The sequence below is a fragment of the Spea bombifrons genome, chromosome 2 (assembly GCF_027358695.1).
Source record: "Spea bombifrons isolate aSpeBom1 chromosome 2, aSpeBom1.2.pri, whole genome shotgun sequence".
Lineage (NCBI taxonomy): Eukaryota > Metazoa > Chordata > Amphibia > Anura > Pelobatidae > Spea > Spea bombifrons.
In genome coordinates, this window is record NC_071088.1 from 87,886,792 (window position 1) to 87,900,323 (window position 13,532).

Genomic DNA, 13,532 nt, shown 5'->3' on the forward strand with positions numbered 1-13,532 from the left:
GATATGAGTATTTTAGACATTCCACTCAAGCTTGGTTTAACTTTATAGAAGCCTGATTTCTGCAAGTCCCAGTTGCTATTATTTTTATAAAAGGCTGAAAACATGAAATATGATGTGAAGTATATGATGCAACGAAATATAATGCAATGTTGATGCAATATTATGTGCAGTGGGTCTCGAGACCTTGGATCGTAGCAAATAGGTATCTTTGCCACCTTTCACAAGGTAAAATACTATGTCGCCATGCTCCCTACAAGTCCTCCAGTGAACCCAAATCCCTCTTTTTAATGATCTCAAAATGTTTGCTGAGTATGAGCAAATCAGAGTGTTCTTCAGCCCTAAAAGTTACAAAAATGACTGCAAATGATCATATTCACTGGACTGGTGTTTTTCGTTTATAGTGATTAGCCCTAGGGCTAATACACATACCTAGGAAAGGAGCTGTCACTGAGACCGTTCATGTATTAACTTTGTTCCAGTACAAAGATTCTCTGTAATGGTCCTTAAGAAGTCTGCTACTTGTTCAGTGGTAGAAATATTATGAATCAAAGCACCTTTATTTAAGCAGGAATTTAAACATTTAGTGAGTAAAGCACTTGCTGCGATGCCTGGATATCCTTACAGCAAATTATAATATGAAAGGGTTTGCTGTAGACTGTATGACCCTAATATTTAACCATGGGGGTATGAGTTTGGTGCAAAACCAAGGGATTTAGGGGCTAATCCTGGGAATTCCCAGACACGGTAATAAACTCCTCTATAATTGAGACTTCTAGAGCAGTCTTAGCTTGTATTTCTCAGTATAATTGATTGCATTTGTAGCTGATGTGTCGATTAAGACAACTCTTTGCCTGTAAGAAGCTGAAATATACTGATACCAGAGTTGGTTTTCCCCATTATGCCCATTAACCATGCATTTTTTCTCTCTGCAGCAATTTCCATTTATAAAGTTCATGGTACCTGGAGTAATCACCTTAGCAACCGGTGAAAATTCCTTAAGAACACTTCACATTTAGTTCCTTGCCCCAGGGTTGCTCTTTATAGCATAGCTCTATGTCTCTGAGTACTTTGTGGTCCTTTTAATATGACTCATGTCATGCCTCTGTTGTGTTTCCTCCTACAGGCTAACAATAAACCAGAAATAGAAGCGGCTTTATTTCTGGATTGGATGAGGTTGGAGCCACAGTCAATGGTCTGGCTCCCTGTACTTCACAGAGTTGCCGCTGCCGAAACTGCCAAACACCAAGCCAAGTGCAATATCTGTAAGGAGTGCCCAATTATTGGATTCAGGTAACGCTAACTTTCTGAGGACAACTCATTTCCTTGGTTTTCTCGTCACTCAAGTGGAATGTCCTTGATATATATTTTTCCTAAACTTTGCTTAAGTGCAAGAATGATGCTATTTGGTCTAAGCCCTAGAGTCTACTATCTGGTAAAATCAGAATTCATATGGCATAAGATGGGTATTGCTGGAAGTAATAGGACAAGGTTTTGTTCTTCCGCTTACCACATCATGTGAGGATGCCAATGCAAGATTAGCTAATGAGCCGATGTACCGGTAGCTTCAGTTGTTTCAAAATTGACTCGCACTTCAGGAGCAGTAAGAAAAGATTGCAGAGTCAACCTCTCATCTCCACTGATTGGGTGAAATATGTTCGGACATCATCATTGAGACAGCTTGGGAAAATCAAGTGTGAATTAGAAAATGTACATGAGGCACACAAATTAACTTTTTTCTTCTATGACAGAAGTGGTTTACTTTACTGGATCTTTAATTCAGGTTGATTATTCACATGCACATTTAAAAGGAATATGTGTTGCAGGACTATTCAAAGGAGTTGGAAGTTGATGAGCATTGGAGGTCAAAACCTCTGGTTAATGGGCAATTTGGGGACCCTCCTATACACTTTATTCTTTTTACTTATTTTTATATCCTCTTACTTAATGCTGATTACAAGGGGGTATTTTAAACTTGATTGCAATTCAACTGCTTCTCAGAGCTTGACAAATTCCTGAGTTTTTATTTTTAAGATGCTATAACTCCGCTGTCAAGCACTTGAGTCGGGTTCTTGTTCAGTTTTCAGCCAAGATGGATATATGATTCAGTGATTTCATGCAAACGTCTTCCAATTTGACTGATGACTTGATCACATGTTCACAAGAACGCTGCATTTAGTGCCATTACCCTTAAGTATGCCAGCTGGATGTGCATGTACGCTGTGTAGTCTTCATCTGCTTAAATGCAGATAAACTTGCATCAACAAACTCAGGTCAGATTTTATAATGTTGTTGCCTAACCAATTTGTGGTATGGCTCACATCAGCTCTCAAAAGTAAAGCACAGCACGTTTAATTGATAAAAGAAATTCATTTCTTTGACAATTGAATTGTATAAAAATGAGCGGTTATCTCACATTATTCTAAAGATTTCTATACGCTCCAAAAAGAAATTCTTATTGACATCCACTTCTTTTAAGATAATATATGAGCACGCTAATCAGAAATGGTTCCTCGCATCTTTCCAGAGCAGTACCGTCTCATAAATTATTTATCCACGATGTTTTCTACCCATAACAAAAAACCATGGTTAATCTGTCTCACTGAATTTATCAAATCAGAATGCAAGAAATCAAATGTTCCTTGCGAATTCTCTACATTCTGTTCGTTGGTTTGTAAACTTCTTCAAAATCATGCAGGATGCATTTAATCAATAGACTGTGAAATGATTACTACCTCCGAGATAGCGACTTTATACTCCCCAGTTATTTCTCCCCAAAAGCTAGAAGCATCTCTGGAGTGTTAATATACTAAATAGAAGTGATCTCAACGGGCAAGCATGAAATGATTCATAAAACGGAACACCGGAAGCAGACTATTGTGCCATTAGCAGAAACTCTAAAGAGTGCGCACTTTACACAGTGCACTCTACGACTGTGCCCTCCAACCTATCTGTCACCATCATTGTTTTCCTAGGGACAAATACCTAAAATACACGATTATGGGAGTATATCTCATTATCAGTGCTATTGACTGGGGCGATGCATATTTGATACCAAGATGTGAGTGTGATGGCACTAGCAGGCACCTCAGTTGGGGCTTTTGTTCTGTGATGGAGAGATGATTACGCTTTAAAAACAAATAACGCTTTGGTTGCCGGGTTAATGTATTGGAAGAATTAATAAAGAGATTTAGACATGATTAGGCAGGAGTAAGACCCTGTAGGCCTATGTGTATTTTTTTCTCTTTTAAACTTGGGAGACTTTTATTTATTTTTTTTTAACGTGGAGGCCACCTTTGAAAATTAACGAAATGGGCCATGAAGGGATAGGTCGTACTGGGCTAGCAACTTAAGGGAGCATGGAGAATGGATCTAGAATTGACTGCAACTACAACCCTTGAAATATTTTCATACTACTCCAAATGCACCAAATGGAGACTAAGCTTCTACCTGCTGTGCTACATCTTTATATTGCTATGTTGTTCCCCTTATATAGGTACCGAAGTCTAAAGCACTTTAATTATGACATCTGCCAAAGCTGCTTCTTTTCTGGCCGCGTTGCAAAAGGTCACAAAATGCACTACCCGATGGTGGAATATTGCACTCCAGTAAGTACTGTACGGAATATTTATTCCGATTTTATTATTAGAATAGTGATACTTATGTAATGTAAAATTGTATTTGTGAGGCCAATCTCCTTAATTAATAGGTTTTCCACATCCTGTTTATGAATAAGTCTGTAAGATGAGTCTACTGGAGACAACCTTGTTTTATTATTTTTTTTAAAGCAGATTTCATGTAAATTTGGTGAAAAGCTGTCATATACTAGGAAAAAAAACAGGATTTTTATTGTAATGCCTTTTTAGATTCATTAATGTGGATTACCTTTACAAGGAGTACAGTTCCAAACTCTCCTGTCTGAAAACTGTGTCAAGATGCAGTCATGCTCCTGTTTCCTGAAGTATCAGTGAAGGGATACTTGATTTACTTCACTGCTCCATTCTCTTGAAGTTGTAAGCAGTGTTTTCTTGACAAATGGATATCTCTCTTGACATCAGGGATTCAGTCAATGAACCGAGTGTGTCTGGAGACCTAGATTACTGAACTCCATTTTCTTAAAATAAAAAAAAACCTAGCTAGGCTTTACAAATAGCATTTCACTTCAGTTAGGCAAAATATAGTTTTATTCTATTAAAATGTCTCTTTGAGCATAACGTGTTCTTGATAGGGTTGCACCGATATATCGGTGGCCGAAATATATCGGCCGAAAAGGGCATTATCGGCAAAATGCCAAAATGAAAAAAATGGATGAAAATAATTGTCACAGGGGCCCTGCTGCTTACCTGTGCAGTGTGCAAGCAGCGTCTCTTGTACCAGCCAGGAGAAGCAGGAACCCAGCGGAATCACGTGACTTTGCTCCGTTACTTGTTCCCATGGGGTGGGGGGACAAGAGAAGTTGCTCACACAGAGTGCAAGCAACATAGAGGGAAGCAGCAGGGCCCCTGCGGAAGTGTACGAGTGAGAGATCTGCAGTTCAGGTAAGGGGTGGGGGAGGGTGTATGAGCAAGTATGTGTGATTAAGAGAATGAATATGAGTATTAGTATATGAATGAGTTGATTAATGTTTGTGTGTGATAGCATGCCTGTGTAAGTGTGGGGGGATAGCATGGCATAGGGAGGCTGTAATTACACTCCTATCATGCCCAGGTTCCAACATGTACTGGCTTCCTTGGCATGATAGGTGTGTGATTGATGTTAGCAATTTTTTATATATATATATAATTGTTGTTGATTTTGTTATTTTTGATATTAGTATTGTTATTGATTTTGTTTGTCCAATTTTGGTGTTACTTATTTTAAATAAAAGTGTGGTTATTTGTTTAATTTTTTTAAGGTGGGGGGGGGTCGTTTTTCGGTTTCGGCCAAGTGAATGCTGAATTTTCGATTTCGGTCCAGAATTTTAATTTCGGTGCATCCCTGGTTCTTGGCAGTTTTTTTATACACTTTAAACTAGATGATTTCATCATCGTTCATCTCGTTTTTTTTTTTAAATATGGTTAAAGAGTTCATTCATATTTGTCAGATAGATTTTTGTGTCTGTAAATGTTATTCTGTTTGTATTCTTGGATATACCACACCTCTAGATTCTACATAACAAACAAGTCTCTATCCTTGAATGTGGTCCTGTGCTGCTTTAGTTGGAATAAGTTGAACTGTTTATCGGTGTCTCGTTTGGTATATGGGTTTTGACTGTTGGTTCAATAAACAGTGATCCATGACTGAATTTAGCTTTGAACTTTAAAGTACAATAAAAGGAACCTAAGAAATGCTAAATCACATTGTCATAAGCCACTAAATAATGGGTAAGTGCCAAACACTTTCTTGTAAAGCATTTAATGCCTGGATGCCTACTTTCTCAAGGAGAATGCTGAGCAGATTCCAAATCCTGCATTTATAGAACACGAAACGCAACAACGTTGACTTCTTTTCAGCCGCTTTTTCACCAAAAGCTATTTAGTTTTTTAAAAGAAAGGCTCAAAGACCAGGCTGACCACGTACATGGTATGCAGATATGCCCCTTAGTATGTTAAAAAATCCAAAAATAAATGCGTTATTTTCCATTTAATGAATTCTTACTGCTTTCAGACTACTTCTGGTGAAGATGTTCGCGACTTTGCAAAGGTCCTCAAGAATAAATTCAGGACAAAAAGATATTTTGCTAAACACCCAAGGATGGGTTATCTTCCTGTTCAAACGGTGTTAGAAGGAGACAACATGGAAACGTGAGTAGCTGGCACAGAGGCAGTCAATGCTGGTCCACCTTACCTCTTCATGACTCAATTTGTTTCAAATTTTGCACATTTCCTTTTATTTTCATTGTAGGAAACACAAGCTGATTTCTAATTAGAATGAACACAATACTAACCGCCATCTCCGATGTTTTTGCTCCACTTTAATCTGTTTGCACCACTTTTTTATACCTTCTTACCTTTTCAAATATAAAAAAAAAAGAGTAAATTATTGAAGATGAGTGACGTTATACCCCATTTAGTGCTGCTAAATGCTTTTCTCATATAGTCAAAAACTTTATTAGCAAATGTGTTTTAGAGTTTTCATTTATTTGTCTTTTCTAATCTAATAACATGATCTAAGAAGACATTTGTAAAATACATACATTACAATTAGCTTGTATTTCTCTACACCTTTTTGTTTCTTTAAATCTTTCATCACTGGCTGCTTAAATTGGCCTTTAATGTTGATTTCACAATTATCATACCACATTTCATTTTTTATTTATTTATTTTTGTTCTCTGTGGGATTTCGATCTTTTATCTTCACCTCCCCATTTTTTGTCTTTCAGTCCTGTTACTCTGATCAACTTCTGGCCAGTAGATTCTGCGTGAGTACTTTTTATTTTGCGCTACTGCTCTTGCTGCTTTCATGTGTGTTAATAATTTCATTTCTCCCCATGACCTCATTTTCATATTTTTGTTTCCCCCCCACACCTGTGGTTTAAGGTTTCAGTTAAAATGCAAGAAAATATTGTGATAACAAAAAAAGAAAAGCTCAAACTTCTGCGCAAAGTATAAACTGTCCACCGTCCGTATTGGAAAATATTTACAATGTTGTTCAATTTTTTCAGAATGTACACGAAATGCCATTTATATTCAAGCAACGCAATTTACAAATTGTTTTGTTGGGTTTAAGTCTTTTAGCCACTAAAGCACCATAAGGATAAATCTTTTTGTGTTCCGCTGCAATGAACTATTTGTCCTTTCACATAAGGATTTATTTAGAATATAGTTTTTTTATTAAGCATGATGTGGGATACTTTTCTCAAAAGGTATATTATAAGTGTAAATCAATATGTTTACAAAATGTAGGGTACTCTCAAGACTTAAAGGTAAAATATTGGCATTACAAATTGTATAAGCTTTATGGGGGCCCTATAGTCTTCTGTTTTCTTAAATGTCCAACCAATTTAAGTGGTTTTCAGTTAGATGGGATGAGCCCTATTTAAGCAATGATGTATACATCCTATGCATAAAGTAGTATATGTCCATAATGTGATTAGTTACCATACTAAAACGTTTCCGTTTATATATTGTATACACTATATTGAATGGACTAGCTTATTTCCCTACCCTCTACAGTGAATACATTTTATCAAATGTTGCTAAAAGTCAGCGGTTTTCGTCGGCAGTGCATGTAGAGTTCTATGGCAAACTATGGGCTGTTGAAATCCCTACTAAGACACCTATGAGCCATTACAGTAAAAAGCCATACAATTATTAGAATATATTTAATGGAAGAGCTAGCAGATGCACTGAAAATGTGTAATAACAATAGCAAGTGTAATGATTTTGAATAGATGCATCTACGTAAAAAAGTCAAGTATAACAGAAGTTTGCATTCACGCATGAACTGCATGAATGCATGTCAACTGGTATTGTGTATTCTGTTTAACACTAACAAAATCCATTAAGAGATGTGATGCTCTCCATGATTTAAGATTTTCCCTTGCATTTTACCGCTCTGTTTCTTGGAATACTACCGATGGGTATCTATAGACACTGAAATTGGGCAGACAAAGGTACTTACACTTACCGCTACATATCTCCAACCTTAGATCAGAATTTTTTGAAGCGTTTTAGGGTCCCCTTTTTATATTTCTTCCTGTATCAGTTTGGCATCATACTGAAATATAAAATACCGAATGCCTTGTCTTCTTTATTACATTGTATCAATACACTGGAAGTTGTCATTGAACCCCTGTCTTTGTAGGCTTTAAACATTTCCTTACTGGCCTGACCTGTATTGTACAGTATAATTCAACTACACAATTGTAGTGGGAAGAGCTCTACTGTGCATGCTCCTTGAGATTGGAGACCTCACACACATGACAAGTGGAGTATTCTGATATAGGCTTAAGGTATGGGTCAGCAGCTCATGGGCCACTTCACTGGGTGCCATCCACTTAAAGATCTCCCCCGAAACTGGCCCGGTTGTATTATTGAGATCTGTGCTGACCTCCGCAGTATCGTTTCCATAGGAATTAGCGTGAGTGCTGGTACTGATGACACCTAGTTAAGGAGAAGGTCCTCTGTAGGTTTGAGGGGTTGGCTGGGGGGCTGTGTCCCCCATAAATACAGCCCTAAAAAAAATGAACAAAACCACAAGCTATTACACAAGGGGATCATGACGCATCCGTCCTAAAACACATATAATAATTAACAAGAAAATTGTCCAAAAGTACTTTCTTTATCCTCAAAAACAATATAATTCCTTAAAATACTTAACATAATGTGTTCTTCGTAGTATACTACATCACACAAGAAAACAAGGAAAAGAGCTACTTGTGCCGGAATATTATCTTCATATTTCTGTCTAAACTAGGCTAAGCAGAAAATATGTACATAATTACAGTGTGATAGCTGCCTGTAGATAAAGTAGTCGAAAACGAGTTTAAAAACTTGGTGGAAATCTAAATATAATTTAAGAACAGGTCTGCAGTTTTAAGTTTTAGCAGCATTCAGTTTGAATCCAACAGCTATTCACAGCTCAGTTAGTTCTGCAATAAGATATGTGTGAAAATCAAATAAAATGCATCTCAATTCATTGCGTTTCTGACAGTCCAGAACTAAAATGCCAAATCCCATATCTTTAATAAACTTGTGTGGAAGCTGGAACAAATAGATAAGTATACTATAAAGGATAAGAAAATAGTCAGTCCAAAAGTAGCTGTGGAAGCATAAAATCAATGGCAGATACGCTTAAAAACCTCTATTGATAGAGATTTTTTTTCCCTTTGTGTATACAGAGTATTTGGGATATTCTGTTAATTTTTTTTTTTGTTTGCTTTTCTTTTTTTTTAAATTTTATTTTTTTTGTACAAGAGTTCATCTGTTTGACCTAAGTAGAAAGATGAAAGGCGTCATAAAATTTTACCCACCAAGTTATACAGGATTTTTGTACATTTTGTATATCAGACGCATTGTTAGATTGCAAGTGAATGATTTGGTCCCTCTCTGGACCAAAATCCTTTTTTTTAGTAGCTCATAATTTTGATGTGTATGAGTGTATCACTGTATTTGAGAACCTTAAAATGTTTATTAGTGTCTATTAAAAAAACAGCTGAAATGTGATTAGAAATCTTTACGTAAGTAAAATACGTTATTCTTCCTCTTTAGTCGGTGACTGAAAATAACATAAGAAGCCTTGGTAAAGCTCGCCTACTGGCCATACATGGAGCCACAACACCTAAAAGAGACTCTCTTTGGCCATTTCAAAATCTATTTACATTTTGATGCAAGAATATTTTGATATTATATACAATATAATGATCTAGTAGCTATTTGTGGCCTGTTTGTCATCTTGGGGCATATGAGGATTCGGGCTAAGCAGATATTCCGTAGCTAACACTTCTCAAGAGCAAGACTTTTTCAGTCTGTTACATGACAAGCAGCCTGTTTGGAAGATAAATCCATGCATTAAATTCCTAAGTAGGCCAGTCAATATTGGCTATTGCTCTTATCTTTATTTTTTAAAGCATTACAGTAGACTGGAAAGTTGCCAAAAGCTAATCAGAACACGCCGTCGTAGACAAATGGACTGTAGGCCCTTTAGCTGGCTAAATCAAATATTTTTTTTCCTCTCAAAGCTAAAAAAAAAAATGAACCAATTGATTTTTTTATGGAATATAAAGAACTGTTCCTAAAGGAATTTTCAAGTAATATGAAGAATGACCATTACAGTTTACTTTCATATCTTAATGTGAAGATTGAATTGTCTTTGAATTCTTCTTTCCACAGCCCTGCCTCCTCTCCCCAGCTTTCACATGATGATACTCACTCGCGAATTGAACATTATGCTAGCAGGTATGGCTCTTTGGCACAAGCATCGGGGAAAAAAAAATGCTAGAGATAATTCTACCGTTTAGTTCGTTCCGTCGGTATAAGCCCCTAAAGCGTTTAGTCATCACACTCCGGCGATTGGTTGGATTTTTCCAAGTCTGTCAACCTGCCATTAAAAGTCTATTTCTCTTTGGATTTCATGCTGGTTACTCAGTAGGTACCTGAGAAATGAAGCGGTAAAATGTATGCAATTTCATGTAATTCCACTATTTCACTCTCAGCCTGGAGACTTTTTAACGTGTGTAGCTGTGGCTTCTTGAGTTAAAGATGAATATTTTTTGTTTAAACACAGTGTGTGTTTTTGTCAAATATAGATACGCACTGTAAAGCCATGTTTTTGGCATTTAGACAGCACCACTAACGTTTGTGTCTTGATTTAGTAAAGGAGGCATTGGTCTTGCATTTACATATGTGTAAGTATTTCTATAGATTCTGTTCTCAAGAAGCTTTTAAGCAGGCGGGATCTTGTTGAAGCTTTACATAAATGTCTATCCATGTACGGGAACATCAGCATGTCATATTTAAGTGACGCAGGGTTAGAAATCGACTAATTGCCTGGCATGAGTGAATGGACATATCATGCGTTTAACCCTGTTTGTTGATACGGGTATGTGCTATTAATTTGGCCTGCTCTGTGTACCCTCTCCCCACTCTTAGGCACGTTTCTGTATTCAGATCAGTGATTGCAAACGTTCTTGGGCCTGAGTAGACCATTTTCTGCATGAAACCAAGTTGCAGACTTCAAAGTACCAACACGGCCTGTTGGTCCCTACCCCTGGTGAAGTGTCATTTTCACCTTACAGAAAAAACAAACATAACACACACACAAGTATATACTCACACTCGCTTAAGTGCATACATGCAGATACTCACACACATACAGTGTCAAGAAAAAGTAAGTGAATCTTTTGGAATTAACTGGTTTTCTGCATTAATTGTTTATAAAATATAATCTGATCTGTATTCCTATAGACAAACACAATAACACACAAACAATGATCATTTTCATGTCTTTATCAAACACACTCATTAAACGTTCACAGTGGTGGTGGAAAAAGTACACTTTTTAGTAGCTCAAACACACCTCCGATCGGATATCAGGTTTGCTAACTCCTGACTCCAATTAGCATTTGTTGAAGTGAGTAGCCTAGGGTTGCAGTACATGGGTTCCATCTGAGAAGCCACCAAATACCTTGTCCCCATCCTTTCATCTCATTGTATATAACTATATTTAGAGTAAACAGCATGGGGACAAGGTATTTGGTGGTTTATGAGATGGAACTATGTGCTTCTGCTGCCACTATCTCCTATTTCTCCGCATCTCTCTCTCCTCATTATCTCCCCCTATATATTTCTTTTTATTTTTTATGTTACTACTCCCTTATGTCTTGCCTTAATTCCTGTAGTATGTGGGATGTTATATTGCTGGGATCACATTGTGGCATGCGTGCCATAGGTTTACCATCGCTTAACTAGATTGTCCAAGTAATAATCAACATTTATCAGGATTCACAGCAAACTAAAATAAGTGCCTGATCTTGTTAAGTCTTGAAACTGGACTGGGTTCTACACATATGTTTTAGACGTCTTTTTAAGTGTAACTATAGATCTATGTATGTATGTGTGTGTATGTGTATGTGTATGTATATATATATATATATATATATATATATATATATATATATATAATATACACGCGCACAATTGTGTGGGGAAAATAAAGTCATTTTACATATCAAGACATAATAACAATGCGAGAGACTGATGAAGTCATGTAGAAAATGATTGCTTCAAGTTATTGCTGCTAAATGTGGTTCTGCAAGTTATTGAATCATAGGTGTACTTAGTTTTTCACACATGGCTTCTCCATTTCGGCTTAATTTCTGTTGAATAAATCATGACACAGGGTCATGTGTTGTAGTTCATCTGAAGTCATATTTACCTAATTTTGACCTGCTGAGGAACAGATGATTGTTATGTCCTGATATGTAAAACAATAGAATTCACACTTTGTTACTTTCTTCTTCACATGACTCTGTGTGTGTGTAAAATATATATATATAATTATCCCTTATGTATTACAGTAAGGTCAACAGTGTAACATAAGTATGCATAGACTCCTATTTTATGTCCCTTCATGTCCATTCGTGTATATTCTGTTCACTCACTCATTCACCTACCTAAACAATATGCCCTTTGATATGTTAGTAATTTGAGTGCTTTGCTCATTCCTATGGCACTCATGATAGTGAGGCACTGGAAGCATTTGACACTTGCCACTATTCAGGGGAACAGTTTAAGCCTCTAGTATGTAAGTTATTATGTATTTTATTTTATTAAACTTCAAGATTTAAAATTGTGTATATCAGCTCCATTTCTACTCTGTATAAGGCCAAGTTTTAAACATTTCTACAAAAGTGTGTTCTTGCCCCTTAAACTGGTATAGTTAAGATGCCACTCCCATCACCGTGCTATGCATCTTAATACTTATACAGATCTCCCATGCTGTTATTGTTGACAATATTGTTCAAACAGTGTAACTTTTTAGATATATTTGGTTTAAGTAGAATCAGTGTGGCGTAATCATCATTACATTGCTGGTTAGATTATTGCTTCTTGTGCAACTACGGTTTTGGTATGTAATCGTTTTGTAAAGAGTTACGTAAAATGGTATGTATATATGTTCTTCACAGCATGGCAGCATATAGATTATCACCATGTTTAGATCAATATGCTTTGAGTGCAACCAAAATAATGACCAACTAAATTTGGCTACTGATAAGTGGGTTGTTAAGGAAATTTCACCTTTTGTATCTCTTTAGTGAACCCAAAAGAAAAAAATGTACATTATTCCCATATCTGACAAACTTGAGCCCAAATGGACCATTAATACATTCTCTGGCTAGTCTTCTTCAAGAACTAGACTGAAGGCAGTGGTGGACTTTGACAAGACCTGCAATGTTCATTGGATAAAGTGAACTAATTCACTAAACCAAATGAAAAAAATGTTATTGATGATGTGAGATCCATATGTATAGAATTCAGGAGCCACCTCCCTCCCATTGGTCACATATGTAAGATATGTATTATAAACAGAGAATAAGCACTTCTGTATTTGGGTCATAAGCAATTTAAGGGCTTTGGTAGACTATGATAACCGAGGTACATTTTTCTTTGTTCAATATTTCTAACAGGCTAGCAGAAATGGAGAACACCAATGGATCCTACCTAAACGATAGCATTTCTCCCAATGAAAGCATGTATGTATACCGTCAATAGGTTGTTTTTTTTCTTGTATTCTGTCAATATTGTTTTTTTTCTTGTATTCTGTAGTTTCTAATATTGTTGGTTTACAATTATATTGAAATATATGGTTTAATTTTATAATATTACAATAATATTACCGTGAACGACAAATGGATATGCATAATTATTCAATTTAGGGTATTTTCATTTGATAGATATTCTCGTTTTCAAGAAAAAATAACTAATTCAGGTGATATAGAGGTGTATTGCAAGGAGATACCACGGGAATGTGCATATGATGGCTGGAGTGTCACATTAAAGCAATCACCAGTTGTTTACATCAAGAATAAAAGTAAACCCTTCATACATAAATTG

At 36.3% G+C, this 13,532-nt stretch overlaps 1 protein-coding gene across 5 annotated transcripts in view; it reads left to right on the plus strand.

Moving 5' to 3' along the window:
* Nucleotides 1-13,532, plus strand: part of DMD (dystrophin) — an 870,543-nt gene that overhangs the window by 839,706 nt on the left and 17,305 nt on the right. For 4 of the 5 annotated variants that reach the window (XM_053455059.1, XM_053455060.1, XM_053455062.1 and 1 more), the window contains 6 exons: nt 1,124-1,290; nt 3,494-3,605; nt 5,644-5,780; nt 6,359-6,397; nt 9,810-9,875; nt 13,106-13,171. In XM_053455059.1, the coding sequence (XP_053311034.1) occupies nt 1,124-1,290; nt 3,494-3,605; nt 5,644-5,780; nt 6,359-6,397; nt 9,810-9,875; nt 13,106-13,171 (587 nt within the window). Of the gene's footprint in view, nt 1-1,123; nt 1,291-3,493; nt 3,606-5,643; nt 5,785-6,358; nt 6,398-9,809; nt 9,876-13,105; nt 13,172-13,532 lie in introns of those variants that run through there. The other variant, XM_053455063.1, reaches the window with a different exon arrangement.